The 20,076-nt window shown below is 38.9% G+C and overlaps 1 protein-coding gene across 2 annotated transcripts; it reads right to left on the bottom strand.

Moving 5' to 3' along the window:
- Positions 1–3,258: 3,258 nt before the first annotated feature.
- On the bottom strand, positions 3,259–18,091 carry Vnn1 (vanin 1). 2 transcript variants are annotated; one of them, XM_090338108.1, is made up of 8 exons: positions 18,044–18,091; positions 17,582–17,884; positions 16,207–16,337; positions 12,795–12,987; positions 11,035–11,329; positions 10,269–10,627; positions 4,943–5,113; positions 3,259–3,491 (listed from the first exon to the last, which is right to left on the bottom strand). In XM_090338108.1, exons 2-8 carry the CDS (start codon positions 17,792–17,794, stop codon positions 3,312–3,314), a joined length of 1,542 nt encoding a protein of 513 aa, XP_090194234.1. In that variant the 5' UTR covers positions 17,795–17,884; positions 18,044–18,091; the 3' UTR covers positions 3,259–3,311. The 2 variants fall into 2 exon arrangements, with proteins under 2 accessions (XP_090194234.1, XP_090194233.1); XM_090338107.1 differs by having other exon boundaries at positions 17,582–18,091.
- Positions 18,092–20,076: the final 1,985 nt, after the last annotated feature.

Genomic DNA, 20,076 nt, shown 5'->3' with positions numbered 1-20,076 from the left:
GCAGTTACCAGTTTCAAAGCAAATAAGCTTCTATTTATAAAGCCTGTTTTATCTATATATTACTATGATAAAAACAACTGCACTACATTGCAGCATTAATAATTTCTAAGGTTGTTTTTCTCCTAAGCTTTGATACCATTTGGACTGTATAGGTGTATACATACTATTTTTATCCACTATGCTTTATTTCAAATATAACAACTCTGGATATATATATATATATACATATACATATCACTAGAACACAGTTTTATTTTTGCACTGTCTGTATAATAGTACATGCTGCCTAAGCATTGCTGTTGGATGCAGGTTGGCTTGTTTGGAAGGTTAATGTACTGGATGTTGTATTTTCACACTAGTATTATCAGCACAAGACTGTGGTGGGAGGACTGAGCCATAGAGCAAGACCATATGTTAAAAAGGTAAATAAAGTAAACCAGCCATTTCATTCTTTTCATTTGGATATATAGGTAGATAGATTGTTAGAAAAAATATAGATATAGATAGATAACATTATATATTGTTAGGGGAAATTCTGTGTAAATAAAAAACAGTTAAGGAAATATATTGGTGTTCTTAAGACTCTTCCATCTGGGCACCAGTGTCTCATGCCTATAATTCTAGCTATTCAGGAGCCTAAGATCTGAGGATCATGGTTCAAAGCCAGTCTGGGCATGAAAGTCCTTGAGACTCTTTATCTCCAATTAACCACCAAAAAACAAGAAGTGGCTCTGTGGCTCAAAGTGGTAGAGTAAAAGTCTTGAGTAGAAGAGCTCAGAGACAGCACTAGGCCCAGAATTCAAGCCCATCACTGACCAAAAAGAAAGAAGACTCTTTTCCACAGAGGTTTTATTTCATGATTTAATGATCAAACTAAAAATGAGGCTACAGAACAAAGTAAAGATTATCATTATGTTATCTAATTTGATTACATGAAGCAATTATAGAATGTTCTTTGACACAGTACTTTTCACATACAAATAGTAAGAGCACATTTTAAGACGTTATACATAGCAAAAAGATTATTGAAGGAATTTCACAGTATATATATTTATATACAAAATATATAATTAACTATATTATATATAATTTTATACACTCACTGATCTATCCAGTGTGAGGGACAGACTTTAATAACCCTATCTCCTGACAGTCTCTTCTTTGAGTGATTCTCTCCCACATTGTATATATTGGTCTGTGTGACCAATAGCATATATCATAAATGATGTTTTTATTATTATAGTCCATCCTAGATTCTCTCAACGTCATCAGTCTTGGAGAAGTCCGCTATCATTTTATAAAAGCTTTTTAGCATCTTACAGGAGAAACCCAGATGCCTACAGACAACATCTAGCAAGGAACTAAGGCCTATGGACAGCTCTGAGATCAAACCTCAAGCCTAGAAGCAAGCTCTCCAGCCCCCAACCAGAGCTTAAGCTGACTGCAACCCTGGTCACAGGTCAGCTGTGACTTCCAGGACTACCCTGAGCCAGAAGAAGTCTAGATGAGCTGTGCCAAGACCCTGATCCTCAGCTCTGCAAGATAAGAAAGAGTGAAGTTTTTAAGATGATCACAGCAAGATACTTTCTTGTGCCAAAATGGTTAATGAAGATAGCTTGACATGTAGGATGTTTTGAAATTTTGACACTTTTATTATTTCAAGCCTGTGAGAGACACGCCAGCATGATCTCTGAAATTATGGTCCTTTTGAAGCTGCTTGAAAACATCTGTTCTGAAGAGCAGAAGAAAAGTTCTTATTTTCTATTAGTTCTTGGGCGGGGGGAGGGGATTTCATCAATTAAGGACATTCAAAAGCATAAGAGAGCAGGGTGTGGTGGCTCACGCCTGTAATTCTAGCATCTCAGGAGGCTGAACTCTGAGGATCAAGGTTCAAAGCCAGTCCAGGCACTAAAGAACATGAAACTCTATACCCAATTAATCACTTGAAAACAGGAAGTGGGACTGTTGCTCAATGGGTTGGGCAGTGGCCTTGAGCTGAATTGCTCAGGAACAGGCCCAGAGTTCAAGTCCCATGACCCACAAAAAAAAAAAAAGTACTCAGATGTGTTTTGAATAATATAGCATGTTCTAGGGAAAGCATCTGCTACAAAATAAAAGGCTGATTGCAAAATGATGTCCCACCGGCATGAACCACTACTTGCAAATGTCTACACTCCTCTGCCAAAAGATTGCATTTTATCTAACGTGAGACAGAGATTAATGATCTGTGGATCGATGGACAAGTCTTTAGACTTCAATGACATCCCTTGCTCCACTGAATTGTGTCCTGTGAAGAGATTCTACCATGACTGAAAAAGAACATTTGGACTCGAGTAAATACATATTTTCCAAAGTAACTTTCTGGTTCCCTAATCCCAGAGGATATTCAATGGTCTTGTAGTTTCAATGCCGCTGCCATCCTCCCAGCGTCTGATGGAGTCTTAGGGGCCTGGGCGTGGCTGGGCGTTCTTACTTGATCAATCACTGTGGTCCCATCTCAATTTACAGTGAAAATGAAGGGAAGCATGTCAAGAGGAAGAACAGGACTTTGTGTGCATTTGCTAAGAGAAGCCATAACAGAGTACAACAGATTGGGTGACTTCAACAACACAAATGACTTATCTTCTCATCACTGGGGTGGTGAGATGTTAACACCGATGTGGCAGAGGTGGTTTCTTCTGAGGCATCTTTCTTTGGCTTATAGATGCCCATTCCTCTTTGTGACTGCATGATCATTAAGAATATCATATAAGAATATCAGTCGGATTCAATGATCCATCCGTGTGGCTTCATTTTGGCTTTGGAATGGAAGCTCCAAAGACACACAAGTATTGGGAGTTAGGACTTCAATTCATAAGTTAGGACTTGCAAATCTGAGAGTATGTTATTCAACCCATTGTAGCACCGAAATGTATTGTTTAGGTAAATAACCAGCAGAGCAAACAAGGAAAACAACTGGAAATCTTAAACAGAACTAGATAAGAGATGTGCTCTAAAAGAGAATTCAGAATTCTTCAAAGTATGTGTTATGACTCTTTGCAATGTGTTGCTTTACTATCACTTTTACTTCTTAGTGGAACCTGTATGATATTCACTTGATATAACCAACTCAGTTCCAAGAAAAACCAATGTCTATGGTTTTTGAAAATCTATCATAAGCAATTCTCTATGAGGCTTATATTGTCTGCTACATGAGTATGTTAAAGAGAAGTATGTGTTTGTTTTTCACAGATACATAAGCAAAAGCTCAGACCACTCTTCTCGCATCCATCATTTTTAATTATCCTAAATAAAATAAAAATGTAAATGGTCTACCAACATAATAATACCATAGGTGTCACAACTATTAGCATTATGCTCACTGCCCGTGCTGTGAGGTCTGAGACAGCATCTGAGGCCTGGTCCTTCTCATATACCCTTCCAAACAGAGAGACTGTCAACACAGGTCCAGATGTCGCCTTCACACTAAACAAACGACCATCACTTGACACCTAATTAAAACAGAAAAATACACAGGGTCTACCTTTTAAATTGTACAATCCCACAACATAGTTTTAACACTTAGTATAACTGGTTGAAGAAACAGGAAAGCCCAGTGCTGGTGGCTCAGGCCTGTAATCCTAGCTACTCAGGAGGCTGAGATCTGAACATCATGGTTCAAAGCCAGCCCAGGTAGAAAAGTCAATGGGACTCTTATCTCCAATAAACTATGTGGAAAAAGCCAGACATGTGGTGCAAGTAGTAGAGATCTAACCTTTAGCACAATGAGCCTCGGGGAAGAGAGCCTAGGCCTTGAATTCAAAAACAGATTAAAAAAAGTAAGAAAAAAGTGATAACACTGGCTAAATTTTTGTTCTATTAGGCATATTTGAAGGGCTGAGGATGTGACTCAGTTGTGTAGAATTCTTACCGATCACACCCAAAGCAAAGTTTGATCCCTGGCACCACAAAAAATAAAATAAAAAGCAATTTTAAAAACATTTGAAGCATTGCAGAACATACTAAAATTAGAAGTAGCACTGGCTCATTTATTGTCAAAATGCCTATAATAAATATGATCTATTTATTGAAAGAAACATCCCATGGATTCATAGACATGAACCAATGGATGTGGTAGTTGTCCATAAGAGAGAAATTTAGTACTCTCATACATCTCCAAATCTCTAGGTACATTATTTGTTTAGTAAACCAGATGGCTATAATAAGGGAGGAATGTTATTTTACCAACTAAAAGGGCATAGCCACTTTTCTAAGAACGGATTATTTCAGTGGCTTTCCTGAAGATTTCTTTTTAAAGTAGTTAGCATTACATAAGTTAGTTAATAAAATTCTCTGTATAAAGGTTATCAGAAATTACTGGTGAAGGCTTCTCCAAATGATTACAAATGATTAACCAGGATCTAAAATGAGTGCTAATGACTCCCTGCACCATCACTCATTCCCATAGTTTTCCTCCCTTATCCCAGCAGCTGTTTCTGAGTTAAGGTGAGAGAAGGCAAAAGCTACAGGAAAAGCCACTAGAAGAATGTGGCTGGGAAGAGCACACATGAAACAAGCGATTACTTCTGGACTTCCTTATCAACATGAGCTACCCTTGAATTCTCCTTCACCTTTTCCTTTACTCCTTATTCCTGTAATCACACTAGGCCCACAAGAAAAGGATTCCTCTCAACTGGGACAGGTACTGACTTGTTCTCTTTCCACCTTCTTCCTACTCAAAAGACCAGAAGCAGCCTAGACTTACCATAACTTCTCAAATAAGAACACTTAAGGACACACTGATTCTTTTATTAAGAATAAGAAACTTGGTATGTTCAGAGCCTTTCCCAAAGATAATCCTTCCTTCTCCAGTGGAAATATTTTTGATTTGGGCAGCTCTTGAAATAAACCAGTATTTCCATTTACATGCAGTTCATTGGGAAAATTAAGCAAAGGTTGGTACCTTAAATTCTCCAGGTGCGAGCCGAACTTCACTCAACAACACCTCCGGAAAGACATACTGGGTTCCAAAAGTGCCACTGAGAGAGAACATTTCAAACCTAGTAGAAGCTGTGTCAACTGAAGCGCCACAGGTCTGACGGTAAGTGGTTTTACACTTCAGCATTGTGCAAACCTAGTGAAACGGTAGAATCAAAAAGTCCAAAGAGAGACATCATGCATCTGTGATTCGTTTGAGCTCATCATTTCATAATTATATATCTATTAAAACATGTTACTTTGGGTACAATTTTGCTAATTAGCAGGAATAAAGACAATTTTTTAAATGTGTAGGCCTATTTAGTCAGCAAAATATGGCTATTATAACTCATTAGAGTTATCTCATTTATTGATGAATAACTAATGTCTCTGGCAATAAAGATTAAAAATTCAGACTTTAATTCTTCCACAATCTGTTAGAATAAATTATCAACATACACAGTTGGATCTTTTTCCTGTAAACATAAACAATACTCTGGTTCTCAAGTTAGCAATGTAGTTAGCAATGTTTCTAATTATCAAGAGTTCCATCTTTTTTTTTTTTTTGCCAGTCCTGAGCTTGAGCTCAGGGCTTGAGCACTATTCTTGGACTTTCTCAAGGCTAGCACTCTACCACTTGAGCCTCAGCACCACTTCCGGCTTTTTGCTATGTATGTGGGGTACCAAGGAATCGAACCCTAGTCTACATGCATGCTAGGCAAGCACTCTACCACTAGGCCAAACTCCTGGCCCCCGAGTTCCATCTTTGAAAAATAGTTAAATTAGACCCAACCTGCCTGGTTGCTGGCAAGCCTTCTCTTTCCACCAAGGTCTTAGCTGGAGTCACCAGGCCTCCAGCCTCTTACTGAAGATGAGTGATAAACCAGACATGTCCCAAGTGGAGAAGTTTGACCAATCAAAATTGAAGAAAACTAATACTGAAGGAAAAAAACAAAAATAAAAACAACAAAAAAAAAAAAAACAACACTCTTTTCTCAAAGGAAACTATCCAGCAGGAGGAGTGTATCCAAACATCCTAAAATGGGGATATCCTCTCAAGAACAACGTCAACACCACCAGAGAGGCTTGTTTTGTTTAAACCTAAGTGTAGCAATGTGAAGTGCCTGCAGATGTTTCCCCACCATGTTCCCTAAGAGGTCAGCAGTTGCCAGCTTCCCTTAAGTTTGTATTTAAAGGGAAATTCTGGAGAGCAGATGCATCACAGCAATCTCACCCACGATGGCCCTGTGTGTAACAGAGCAAGCCAGTTTTAACCTACTAGGTGCCTTCATTGCTTCATAATCAATAAAAAGTTAGATGCTTTTGCAAAAAAAATAGTTAAGCTAACTTAATTACTAGTGTAATCTTTAGTGTAAACTTTTACTTGGTACAAATTTTAAAAATTGCAATTGCAATGTGTCCTTGACTTGAATTCAAAATGTCACATTGTTTTTTTATATCTGAGCAAGGGCTGAAAAGGTCAATTAAGTTTACTTTCACTATACATATTTTTAGTATCAATAATAATGTTAATATTTCAACATTTACTAAGAACATTTCATGTGCCAACCGCAATAATTAATACATTACATTTATTTATTGAATCAAAAATCTTATAAAGAGCTGGGTGCAGTGGCTCACACTTACAATCCTAGCTACTCAGGAGGCTGAGATCTGAGGATCAAGGTTCAAAGCCAGCCTGGGCACAAAAGAACCTGAGACTCTTATCTCCAGTTAACCTCTAGAAAATGGGAAATGGGGCTTAGCTCCAGGGTAGGGCTCAAGGACAACACCCAGGCCCAGGAGTAGGGTGGTAGCCTTGAGCTGAAGAGCTCAGGGACAGTGTCTAGGCTGCGTTCAAGCTCCATGATCCATTATGTATAATATATATTATATATATTATATGTTATGTATATATAATATATATCCTATATATTATATTATATGATCAAAGGCAGAAGGTGCTGATGGGCTGTAGAAAGTGGTAGGCAAACACAAAGCAAACAGGTTTCACTCTTAGCATCCTTTCTCCAGCACTGTATCAGCTCCTCTAGCAATATGCTCTAATTTTGTATGATACTCTTTCATTTGCAGCATTTATTACAACTAAAATTGAATAACAGTTTTCTTAGTTTCCTGTTTGATGTTTACCCCTCCATACACAGACTTATATTCCATGAAAATAATGACTATCTCTTTTATACTCAATATCTTTAGCCTTCAGCACATGACCGAATATAGCAAAAATATTATAAATATTTAATAGATGACAGTAAATTCACATATACAATAAGGATCAGTACTGACCTAAAGAAGTTGAAGTCTAAATCAAAGGTCATATAGCTAGGCTAGTACATGGTGACAAAGAGAACTCACTCAGAATTTTCTGACTGTTGGATTCAGGTTCTCAACACTTTAGTCATGTCCCTGAATTTGATTTCTAGTTTTTGAGTGTTTTGTGTCTAATTCATTACACTGTTGTAGAGTCTCAATGTCCCAGAGCTGGGGATATGGAAGATTCTTGCCCCCATCGGGGAATACAAAAAAGCCAGAGAGTACAGAGAATAAAGTTAAAGGGAATTCACTTCTCTTATTAATCTATTCCTTTATGTATTGATTTCCTCAGAAATCTAAAAAAGAAAATCTAGGTTGCTGCCTCTTCCACTCTTCCGCAGTCACTCTTCCAACTCTTTTCTTCCTTTAAAGAGTTTCTTCAAGCTATTTGATCCAGTCTCTCGCTTCTTTCCTATCTCCAGGAAACAAGCTCTCCTGACCATATGGCTCCATCTAGTCTTGGTCTTATTTCACGTTTCTTCATCTCAGACAAGAGATGAAGAAGTTCTCTTTTTACCCTTGAAGGAGCTTCACTGCTCTATGACTTCTCAACCAATAGTCTTTCACTTTGCTATTATAATCCCCCATATTCTACCATAATCTATTTGTTACAACAATGTTACAGGTAGAGTATAAATATGCCCCCACAATTTTCTCAAAGAATCTGTGTTTTCTTGGTAACCAAAATAGTTCTCTTTTAAAACTCTCCTGTATTTCCCGATTGTATCTGCATGATCCAATACTTCTGTCCATTTTCCTACCCTAAACCCTGGAACTCTGGATGTCTCTGTCTGCATTGTCACTTTTGCAATGTCATTCACTCCTAAAGGTTTCATTGACACTTGTGTCTTGCTAGTTTTTAAGACAATATTTCTTAATCCATCTTTTTAAGCACTAGAGCCATGCATTCAACAGTCTGCTGGATAACTCTAATTTTATGTCCCCTGGGCACTCAAAAACCAGCAGATCTTACCTGCACTTAGCATATTCTCATTGAGATCTAATCTGCTCCTTTCACCCTGGTCTCTCAAAGGCACCTTACCTTCCATCCACTCTTGCTAAAAACCTGATCAATCCGAAAGCAGATCTGACTATATTATTTTGAGCCTAAATACTTTCCAAAAACAACCATCAAGGATAAAATAAAGCATAGATTTCATGAATGCCAGGTAAGATTTTACAAGGTACAATGCTGCTTCCAAGGGTATTCTCCACTAACTCTTCCTGTTCATGCTTTGCCTAAGAAACAGATAATGGTGTGATCTTCGCAGGATATTGTGTTCTATGCATCCATGCATTTCATTGTTCAGGCTCCCTACTAGATCTAGAATCCCTTCCCACTCTTTTTCATTTACATCAACTGTAGAAATGTCTCAGGTCTTTCTAGATTGGACTAAATTCAGCTCCTCAAAATGAGCATTCTATATTCTACCAGACTAATAATATATACTAAAGAGATATCTCTCCTCACCTAGGCTATACTTCACGCCTTCATATCATTAGCACAAAATATGTGCAGTGGCATGCAGTTGGTAATCAATAAATGTGAATAGGAGCAAGCATCAATAGAGTATCATAGAGAAAACAAAATGTTATGAAGTAGGCATCGTTGGCACAGTTCTTGCACTCAGGGGACACATAAAATTAAACAATAGGCAAATAATATCACAGGATGTAACTCTGATAAATTAAGCTTAAGATAGTAGGTAGTCCCATAAATGAGGTCCCTAGCTGAGTTGAAGAGATCACAATGGTACTGTAGATATCTTATTACCACCTTCTTGGTAAAGATAACAATTGCAAAGCACTGTGGGAAATGGGGGTCATGTCACCATGGATAAAGAAAGAAACCATGCAGATAGCCAGAGGCCCTGAGGATGCTCTCCAATTGGAGGTAAGAACCTTTCTTTTTATTGCAGAAGCCCAGAGCATCTGTGAGAAGAGGCGTAAAGAGGATACAAAGCAGGAAATGACCATACACAAAGATTGTGAGGGTTTTACGTTCATTCTTCATTTACCAGTGAGGAACTTTAAGCAAGAGAGTAATATGACCCAAGGTGGCTTTTTTGTTGTTTCCAAACTTGTAGTGTAAAGAATAGAGCAGAATGAGCTGAGATTGTCAACAAGACAAGAAAATATTGCAAAGAGCTGGGTGACAGGATGGGGGCCAGATCAAAGAAGAGAAGAGCCACATCATCCCATCAGACTGTAATAGTGGGGTTGTGAGCTGTGACATATCTAATGTGTAGCAGCCCACCATTCTATTGAACAATCTCAGAGGTCAGCTCCATCTGTCTCTGGTACATTCTATCTGTTAATCAAGATGAAGATCAAGCTCTTCAAGTGAGATGTGAATTATATGGAACACATAGGGGAAATCTCTAACTTTGTCTACATAGGACATATCACAGCTGTTTCATTGTGTATTTCAGTTATCATAGTGTTAAAAAAAGAAACTTTTTTTGAGATAGGGTCTCACCAGGTAGCTCAAGGAGCCTTTCACTCAGAGTTGAACTACCTTTGCTTCCAAAGTGCTGAAATTACAGGTATGTGCCAACATGCCTGGCATAATTTGGATGACTTTTTAAAATTCTGGACCTGGGGCTTGAGTTCCAGGGCCTAGACACTGTCCCTGAGCTCTTTTGCTCAAGGTTAACACTCTTTTATTTGAGCCACTGCTCCATTTCAACTTGAGTGACTTCAATGTGAGTACTCTGGAAGTACTCCATAAATTCTGACTTCTTTTCCACCCCCTTTAAGATTGGTCTGCGATGTGAGATTTCAAGAGTTATCAAATAAAAATATGATCTTCTCAGCTAAATTTAATCTTCAGATACACAATTATTTTAGTAATGATGTTTTTCCTAAAGTGGAAAATAGACTATACCCAAAAAAAAGCTCATTTCTTGTTCATCTGACATTCAACTTTACCTGTGTGTCTATATTTTCTTTAGTAACGATTCTAACACCAAACATACCTGTAGATGATAACGCCCTTCAACTGTGTGCAATCCATCAAATGCCCCTAGAGCATAAACTTCATCCGATCTCTTCTCGGACATCTGGTAGTTGAGATGACAGCAGAGAGCTTTCTGGCAAATGGTATAATTTCCTGTGATTCCTGTGAGCTCCACAAAGGTGTACTCATCATAAAAGGCACTGCTCTTAAATTCTTGGTTTCCAGTTGAGAGTGCTCCTATGCTGCTGGCATACGAATGCCAGTTCACCTCGGGGTGGTAGGGGTGAGATTCCAGCTGTGAGAGGAGAAGCTTCCCCTCTTCTGTCTTCCTATCATAATAAAATGCTTTTGGAGAATCGGGTGCATAAATGCCACTTCCTGGAGATGCCATTCAGTTGGAAAACACCATTCCATTCACAACAAGAAAACGAGAAGAGAGTTCGTAGTTGTTATTGTCATTTTGAAATTCATATTGTTTTACTCAATCTGTGCTATGCATTTCATTAACGTCAGAAAAGTATGTTGAGAAGAGAACAGAACAATGAAAAGCAATCCAATAAAATGACAAGAGGAAGTCAAGAAGAAAGATTTTTCAGGTAAACAGTGATGATTTCTTCTTAGAAAGAATGTATATTCAAGTTGGATAAAGTGAAATAAATCTATAAGCAATTTAGATGGAGATTGATATTCAGAAAGTTGGGAAAAAAACATTGAATTAAGGAGTACATGCTTGGGTTTGTTTCAATTATTTTCTTTTTAACCAAGTCACGAAGATGACACATTACCTGTCATTCTTTTCTCAGGGCGATGTAAATTGGATGCAAGTAAATTGACCCCCATGCCCATAGCCCAAGCTGAGTGGAATTCAATGGCTGAAAGGTGAGGCAGAACATCCATCCAAGCTGTTGAGAAGAGGATGGTGTCCACATGGAAATCTGTCACCAGGGTAATGGCAGGGTCGCGGAAGAGGACATCAAAGCATGTAAAAATGCCAAACTTGCCAAAGGGAGTGTTGAAAGTCACAATCTCAGCATCTTGGGGTGCATTGAAGTGAAAAGATTCACTCATGAAAAGATGTTGCTGTGATGAACAAAGAGTAAAGAGAAATAATTACATACTCAGTGATGTGCTCCTGTTCGAATGCCCACAACATTCTCTGAATAAAAAGTGGAGCTGGGCCAGGAGTTTGGCCTAGTGGTAGAAGACCCGAGTTCAATTTCTTGGTACCACAATCATAGAAAAAAGCCAGAAGTGGTGCTGAGGCTCACGTGGTAGAGCTCTAGCCTTGAGAAAGTCCAAGGACAGTGCTCAGGCCCTGAGCTCAAGCCCAGGACTGGCAAAAAAAAAAAAGTGGAGCTAACATTTATTTGACAGTAATATTCATATCTGGCTTTAGAGAACCAGAGCCCCTGCAATGGAATGAAGCCTGCCGGTCTAGCTTTATGTATTAAGACCATCCTGAGTCATAAGGTTAAGAGATGAAACAGATAAGCTCTATTTGCCAAAACCAAACCAAACCAAACAAAAAACCTTAACCACTCCCTTTGGGCAAAGAACTTTATACACCTATATACGTTGCTTTCTCCCCAAGGCCAAATCCATCTGCTGAGGTTTTCATCCTACCTTTCACTCATGCCCAGGGCAGGTCATTCTTCTGCTCTTTTCCTCACTTTCAAAAATCCTTTATTGCAATGAACATGTAATTGTACTGAACATTTGGTCATAGAAGACAATGAGATATGCTTTAGAAAATTGAAAGCGCGTGTGAAATCTCATTTAATCGAACAAACTCTAACTAGTGTTATAGACACACATACACACACATGCACACAATTCAACTAAAAAAGTCTGAAAGAAAGGGGCCTGGAGTTCAGCCTAGTTGTGGAGTGCTTGCCTCGCACGCGCGAAGATCTGGGTTCAATTTCTCTGTAGCACGTACATAGAAAAAAATCAGAAATGGTACTGTGGGTCAAGTGGTAGAGCTCTGGCCTTGAGAAAGCCAAGAATAGTGATCGGGCCCTGAGTCCAAGCCCCAGGACTGGCAAAAAAAAAAAATGTCTGCAAGCAAACAGGTTAAAAGTTGATCATGGTAGTCACTTGAATGACAGAAAAAAATTTAAACATTGTTCCTTAGACTTGTGTATTTTTAATGTCCTATGCTGCATATGCCTAACATGTTCATATTTTCTATTTATTCTTACTGTCTCTAGCAGATTTAGAGTCCATTCAAAACCTTGCAATAGAACATTCCTCTTAGCCTCATGGAGTTTCACACTGTATAAATGAACACATGGCAGAATGAAATTGAAAAGTCAACGTTACATTTCAGGGCAGGTAGCTCTTGGTGACACCCCCTGTGACACACACCTATGTGCTTAAATGCACAGCAAACTCCTGGAATTTGCAGGAGCTGGCCACACCTGATCAACACTATTTACATTCTGTCTTTATTGTTCAAAGCATGCCTATTACTGTCAATAACATTTCCCTCTTTCCCAGGATAAGTCACTGAACATACAATAACTTATTTCAAAATTAATTTCACCTTATGGTAGCGGGCCACAAGTTTTCCCTGAGCATCAAACACCACGTTAGTGTTGTACTGATAACGACCATCAGGGGGACAACGAGGATCACTGGCATTGCATGGCTTCTTGTCTCCTATATTTGCTACCACATAAATGGAGTTGTGTTTGGCCAGACAGCTGAGTCTTTCTTGTATCTGTGTATCACCAAACCTAGTATACATATATTAGAAAAGAAAGACATTTTTTTTTCTTTTTAATAAGGCAAGCTTAACTTTCAATGAAATAAAGATAGCCTGAAGCTACCATTTGATATATACAAAAAGAAATTTTAAATAATAGTAGGAAGAGAACAGGAATAAGAGGAGAGGCAATACAGGAGGCTATTCTAAAAGTCCAGTCCATGTTTTTTTTTCCTTTATTCTGTGTACAGTGATCTGTAATCACGGACTCATTGACGTGATCGTGTTTGAATGTCCACAACATTTTCTAAATATTATGGGCAATAAGTTGCATATCCTGTTCACTGACCCCCAGACCTGGCCAAAAATAAATAAACAAATAAAGACAGGGACATTGAGACACTGACAGATATTCTGAATAAGTATGCCAAAACTTAGAACTAGGAAGACTTTGGATAGATTGCAGAATAGAAAGCCCTGAGGATAATGGCTCTCTGGCTCAAGTGGTAGAGTGCTAGCCTTGCACAGAGGCTCAGGGACAGTGCCCAGGCACTGAGTTCAAGCTCTACAACTGACAAAATAAATACATAAAATTTTATTTTTTTTTAATTTTTTTATTGTAATTAGTAAAAGGGTTACATGATATTTGCCAGATAGAAGGTGCATTAATTCACATACATTGATACCCTTTCACATGTCTTGGTACCCATTTCCCTCCCCCCCCCACACCCCCCACCCGTCTTGGTTTTCCCCCCTTCCCTATCAAATTTCAAATATCCAAATACAAATAAATTCAATATATCAGATAACAAAGTGAGATACTATACCAATATGAGATAACCAAGGGACAGCAAAGGAGATGAGAGACAACATAGTACATTAAGGACAACAATCATTCATTATATGGCTTTTGTTTCACTATCCTGGAGGTCCTTTCAATTAGCTTCACATTATATGGCCTTATGTATCAAGATTTTGCTCTATTGCAAATCTCTGCTAGTAGAGCCCAAGGTTTCTACTGATTATGACGAATGAGGGAAACCATTGAGCCTAAGTTCCTTTGAGTCTGGCTTACTTCACTTAATATGATTTTTTCTAAGTCTTTCCATTTCCTAACAAATGGGTCGATGTCATTCTTTCTGACAGCAGCATAGAATTCCATTGTGTACAAATACCACAACTTGTTGATCCACTCATCAACTGAGGGACATCTAGGTTGGTTCCATATCTTTGCTATGGTGAATAGTGCTGCAATGAACATTGTTGTGCTAGTGGGTTTAGTATGTCCTTGTTTCTGGATGGTTGGGTAAATGCCAAGTAGTGGAATTGCTGGGTCATAGGGGAGTTCTAATAAATACATAAAATTTTATAAAAAGAAAGAAAGGAGAAGGGAGTTTGGCCTAGTGGTAGAGTGCTTGCCTAGTATGCACAAAGACTCTGTACCACATACATTAAAAAAGACAGAAATGGTGCTGTGGTTCAAGTAATAGAGCTCTGGCCTTGAGAAAGCCCAAGGATAGTGCTCAGGCCCTGAGCTCAAGGCCCTGTACTGGCAAAAAAAGAAAAAAGAAAGAAAGGAAGGGAAGGGAAGGGAAGGGAAGGAAAGAAAGAAGGAATAAAGAAAGAAAGAAAAACAAGAGGAATCCCTGAGGATCTGGCTCCCCTCCACTATAGCCCTGAACAACAAATACACTGGAAGTATCTGTCTGATAAAGCTACTTTGAGGGGGCTGAGGATATGGCTTAGTGGTAGAGTGCTTGCCTAGCAGACATGAAGTCCTAGGTTTGATTCCTCAGCACCACATAAACAGAAAAAAATATGGAAGTGACACTGTGGCTCAAGTGGGAGACTGTTAGCCTTGAGCAAAATAAGTTCAAAGATAGCGCCCAGGCCCTGAGTTGAGTTCAAGCCCCAGGAGTGGCCAAAAATAAATAAATACTTTGAAATTCTGTAGCTCCTTGAAAGGCTTGAATCTTCCCTAGGAAGCCTCTTTAGTGACTTAAATTTATTGTCAGGTAAATTCATTTCAATGCCAGCTCTGTGCTTAACCAGGGCCACCCATCCAGCACCAGAGTCCTTGCAAGTTGTATGTGTTTCTGGAGCAGCTCTCATGCAATAAAGTTCCTGACCCTTCACATGAAAGAAATATATATTCAGATTCCTCACTGATCACTGAAATGATAACAAAGTGAATGAATAAAGGACACTGAACTTTATCAAAATCACAGTGTGTCTGTCTGTAGTTACAGTTGTTAGCCTGTGGGAATTTGAGAACAAGTTGAAAAGTAGAATTCCCAAAATGATCCGGCCCTGGTGCATGTTAAATAGTTGGATTCTCTGTATGATACAGGTTACCTAATGTTAATTATAATGCTTTTTTAATTCCACCTCATATCTCTCTAGTCTAGACCTGATTCACACCACTTACACAGTTTTTGCTGCATCACCTCCTAAGTTAATAATGAGCTATACCTCATCAGCTATCTAACCAGTGAGAAAAAAAAAAAAAACAATTAATTACTAATCCTAAACTGGCATATGCTTCCAATTCATTGGTTTTGGTTTGTATGCTTGCTTGCTTGCTTGTTGATTTATTTTCACTTTTTATATTTTGTTCTGTAGTATTGAGGCTCAACCTAGAGCTTTACAAATGCTAAGTGTTGCCTTTAAGCTACACCTCACAGGAGGTGGCAGAAATTTTAGAAAGTAGGAAGATAAGGAGACACATAGAAGGAAGTTATATCATTGAGGATATGAACTTGAAAAGGATACTGAGTGGGCTGGTAGTTTTGCCTAGTGGTAGAGTGCTTGTCTAGTATGCACAAAGACCCAGGTTTGATTCCTTAGTACCACATACATGGAAAAGGCTGGAAGTGGTGCTGTAGCTCAAGTCGTAGAGCTCTAGCCTTGAGAAAGCCCAAGGACAGTGCTCAGGCCCTGAGTTCAAACCAGATCTAACAAAAAAAAATATACTGGGGGCCAATCCCTTCCCACTCTCTCGTGTTTTGCCATTTTGAGGTAGCAGGCCTCCTACATACATATTTTTGCCTTGGTATTCTTCATCATTATAGGCCAAAAACAACAGAACCAAGTAACCATGGACTGAGATTTTTGGAAGACATGAGCCCAAAATAAATCTCTCCTTATTGTATTATTTTATCGAGTGACAGAAGTATGACTAGGATCCATGCAGCTGTCATCAAAAGTAAACAAGCTGATAGTCAGAATTGTTCACCCTTTGGTTCTTTACCTGCTGGGATGATCACAAGGAATCCAGTTGACTTGAGGGTCTGGGATGTCCTCTAAGTATGGGTAAATGGTTTTCCTGTTGAAATTCATACCGTAAATACCATCTTCTGGTGTCACAATAATGTGTGCACCCTGTTAAGACATGCAGCATTAAACATTTCTCAAATAGTTGAAAAGTTGGGATGGAGCCACAAGAGAAACTGAAGAATGGCAAAGAAGCTGCTTTTAAGTCCCTTTTAACCTTATTCATTCATTTTCTGTATTGGTGTTACTCGTTTTCTTTTCCCAAAAAGTTTAACTTCCTCATCTTACTCTCATGTGTAAAAGTGTATAGTTATACATAACTACATAACGTTTTCATTCTTTTGGAGACATCAATAATTTTCCAGGCATTCAGGGCTCTACCACTCTTCCCAACTGTTAACAATAAAACTAGTTTTTTCTTCAGATCAACCCTTCTCTGACTATTAGCCTCCATTTCTCTGTTATTTCTTCTTCTGCTCCAAGATCCTGCATACTACCATATAAACATGATCCCAGCTCCTCAGAAGGAGAGTCACATACAGGGTACCTGAGTCATGCCAAGCCTAGAAGTCTTCCCACAGCTAACCTGGACACTATCAGACTGGAAAGTCATCTTGAAAGTTGCTATGCCCTTTGAGGAAATAGACTGAGAATGAAGAAGAATATTGAAAACCCTGATAACCTTTTAGATGTGAGGATAAATACATGTAATATGAATGTATACATGATTTTCATCATACTTTATGTATCCTTAGTCTATACTTGATCCATGTAGATCTTATTTAAACCATATCTGTCCAGATCATATATTTCTCCTGAATGCTTTGCTTTAAGCCCTTCATTTAACTCAAGCCCTTACTATACATTATCATATATTTTATCCTGTAACTAGAATCAGGTATGATACACACACTGTTAAGTAATGTAACTTCCAGTTGATTTTTAGATTATAAACTTACCTGAAAATCTTTAAATTCTTAAGGATGCAAAAGCACCCTGAAGTGATTAATATTGTAAGACTAACACCTGGTATTTGCTCCATTTAGCCTATATCCTCCATCGACAGCAGAAAAGAGGAGCAAAGATGCTGAATTTACAGCCAGTTCCTCAAGGTTCTGCTGCATATCATTGGTGTTGCTATTTAACTTCGCCTTTACTGACAGAGCAGTATTATAATATCCTGGCTCTAAGGAGTCAGAGAAGAAAGAAGAGTTTTAATTATAACACAATTTGGCTATTCTAATACATACACCCTTCACACACGTCTAACTGAGCCTAACAATGGCCCTGTCCCGTAAGCCGCCCTCGCTCACATAACATCTAGCACACGGGAGAGACGGAAGAGAAGATACCTGTTTTGCTGCAGATGTGATTGCTCCTTCCAAAATGTCCAGATTCTGATTCATTAACACCAGTGCCTCTTCACGAGACACGGGTGTCATGGTGAAGTTAGGCAGTACCACGGCATGCTCATAAACAGCGGCCATGAAAGTGTCCAGGGAGCTGGCTGTTAAGATACAGAAAACCGAAAATGCCACATAAGCCAGCAACTGAGCAGTAGCCATGCTGAAGTCCAAAGACTGCTGAAAAAGCCTGCAGCTCACTTTGCTATTTATAGAAGGAGACTAGGTCACATGGTTCCCAGAATGTAGTATCTAAAAAAGAAATTACAAAGGCTACTTTGAGAAAACCATATGTCTTCACATGCACCCTTCTCAGACAACAAAAGAACCTCTCTTCTTGCTAGGATTCAGAAGCAAACCCTGCCCTGGCCCGCAGGGTTCAGTCAACTGAGACCCGAGAGGGAACCGTACCTAAATGAGTGAGACAGACAAACACAAAGAAATGAGACCAAGACAGTGTTCTGATCAAGGTCTGTTTATTAAAAGTCAGAGGGGGTTTATATAGGGCTCTAAAGTAGGGGCTAGTGCAGTGGAATTTTTAATTTTGCAAGATTCATTATAGGCAGAAAAGGGAGTTCCTCAAGAATCTCATTATAAACTGGAAAAGGGAGTTTGGGAAGACAAGATGGAGCAAGTCGACCTGTCGAGATAACACTTCAAACATTTCTTAACATAAATCATAATAGTCTATTAATCAGCTGTCAAGATAACAGTCCAGATGTTTCTTAACACAGCAGAGCAGCTTAAAGCTATTTGCTAAGCCTATCATATTAAAAGTCCTAGGCAACAAGTTAAGAGACCCAGAGGCAGTCTCCAACAAAACCCAGAAATGCACGTGTATTAGTTCTCTAGGACTGCTCCATAAAATACCACAAAACAGGCTGGGTAAATAGCATAATGTATTGTCTCATACTTCTTGATGTTATGACTAGTAATAAAAGACGCAGACAAAGTTGGCTCCCTTCAGGAATATCAGCAACAGAAGCATCCCAGAACTCTCCCATGGGCTTATAGAGAAAAGAGCTTCTCCTTGAGTCTCTTCATAGACTCGCTATTGGTCTGTTAATGTCCAATATTTCCTTTTTACAAAGACCTCAGTCACTGGATTTAGTTCCTATACAACACAAATGTGATTGTACACTTTGTCGATCTTAAACCAACTCTTCCAAGTAAGATCTTTGAGGCACTACATTAACACATAGCAGCACATGTTAGTTTAAGAAATAATTAGCTTAACAATTTTGACATTATTATTACTGTTTCTGTGTAATAACTTGAGTTGCAGACGTTCTGCGTCACTTGCCTGTACTCTCCTGGACTGTGCTTAGCTCTTGGGGTATTTTTCCACCTGGATGGATTGGGAAACTTCATGCTTTGCAAAGAAATGCAGCTTTTACAAAAGTTGAAGCTGGAGTGAGTTGCCCAGAGGTTAAAAAGTTACTTCTTTAACCTTCTTAGGTTAAGAGTATTAAGTAAAAATCTCCCACTGAGTCATCTGTCCAACCTGACAAAAATGTGGCTGTCATCTTATCACAATCCATGAAGAAAGCTGAACAACTGAACATTGATGACATATCTTAATGTATCAGAGAATGGACATTCCAGGACAAGCTCACCACCCATCATATAGTAGAAAAATAGAAATACAAAGAATGAAAGCCTATGTTAGGTGAAATCAGAGTTCAAGGTTAGAATCTGATAGGATCACTGGATCAGGGTCTGGTGAATTTTTGCTAGAATCTCACCCTGGTGGTTTTGAAGCACCATCTTTGGATCCCAGCCACTGGAGGAGCTAGGATTGGAGTTGAGCCACTACTGCAGTAATCTCAAGGGATAAAACTTTGTGCTTGTGATGAGGAAATTCAGTTTCTCCTCCAGGCCTGCCAGTTCCCTGCCTCCTAGATTCTCAGAGCAAATGAGGTTTTAAAATGTTTCAGAGCATTCCATTCTGATTCCTTTAAGAAAACCCACACTCAAGGGAAAGTTTTTTTTTCTTTTTTTTCTTCTTTTTACCAGTCCTGGGGCTTGAACTCAAGGCCTGGGTGCTATCATTGACCTTCTTTTGCTCACCACTCTCCCACTTGAACCACAGCACCATGTCCAGCTTTTTCTGTATATGTGGTACTGAGGAATCAAACCTAGGGCTTCATGCATGCTAGGCAAGCATTCTACCACTAAGCCACATTCCCAGCACGGGAAAGTATTTTTGTTAGTGCTTATGGTACCTGGAAAAAGAGAAACTTCAACTTTGACCAGGGGAAGGATAAAACCATAGTTCTGGTCCCCTTTACTTGGACCTCCTTCTGTCTGAATAAAAATAAGTAGAGGCACTTGTGAACCCTAATTACAGGGCAATGACACAGAAAAAGACCAAGATTAAATCATGGGATTACAGAATGCTTCCCTATCCTGTGTATGCCCCTATATTGACATAGGATAGCTAG

The sequence above is a fragment of the Megascapheus bottae genome, chromosome 8, assembly GCF_031878675.1.
Source record: "Megascapheus bottae isolate mThoBot1 chromosome 8, mThoBot2.hap1, whole genome shotgun sequence".
In the NCBI taxonomy this organism is placed as follows: Eukaryota; Metazoa; Chordata; class Mammalia; order Rodentia; family Geomyidae; genus Megascapheus; species Megascapheus bottae.
This window is presented reverse-complemented; position numbering and strand designations above follow the sequence as displayed.

Coding starts and splice junctions, on each gene's coding strand:
- Vnn1 (XM_090338107.1), bottom strand. CDS start 17,794: ATGGCTACTGCTCAGTTGCTGGCTTATGTGGCATTTTCGGTTTTCTGT. Junction 16,338..17,581: donor TCACATCTGCAGCAAAACAG/GTATCTTCTCTT, acceptor ATGTCTTAACAG/GGTGCACACATTATTGTGAC. Junction 12,988..16,206: donor CCTTGTGATCATCCCAGCAG/GTAAAGAACCAA, acceptor TATGTATACTAG/GTTTGGTGATACACAGATAC.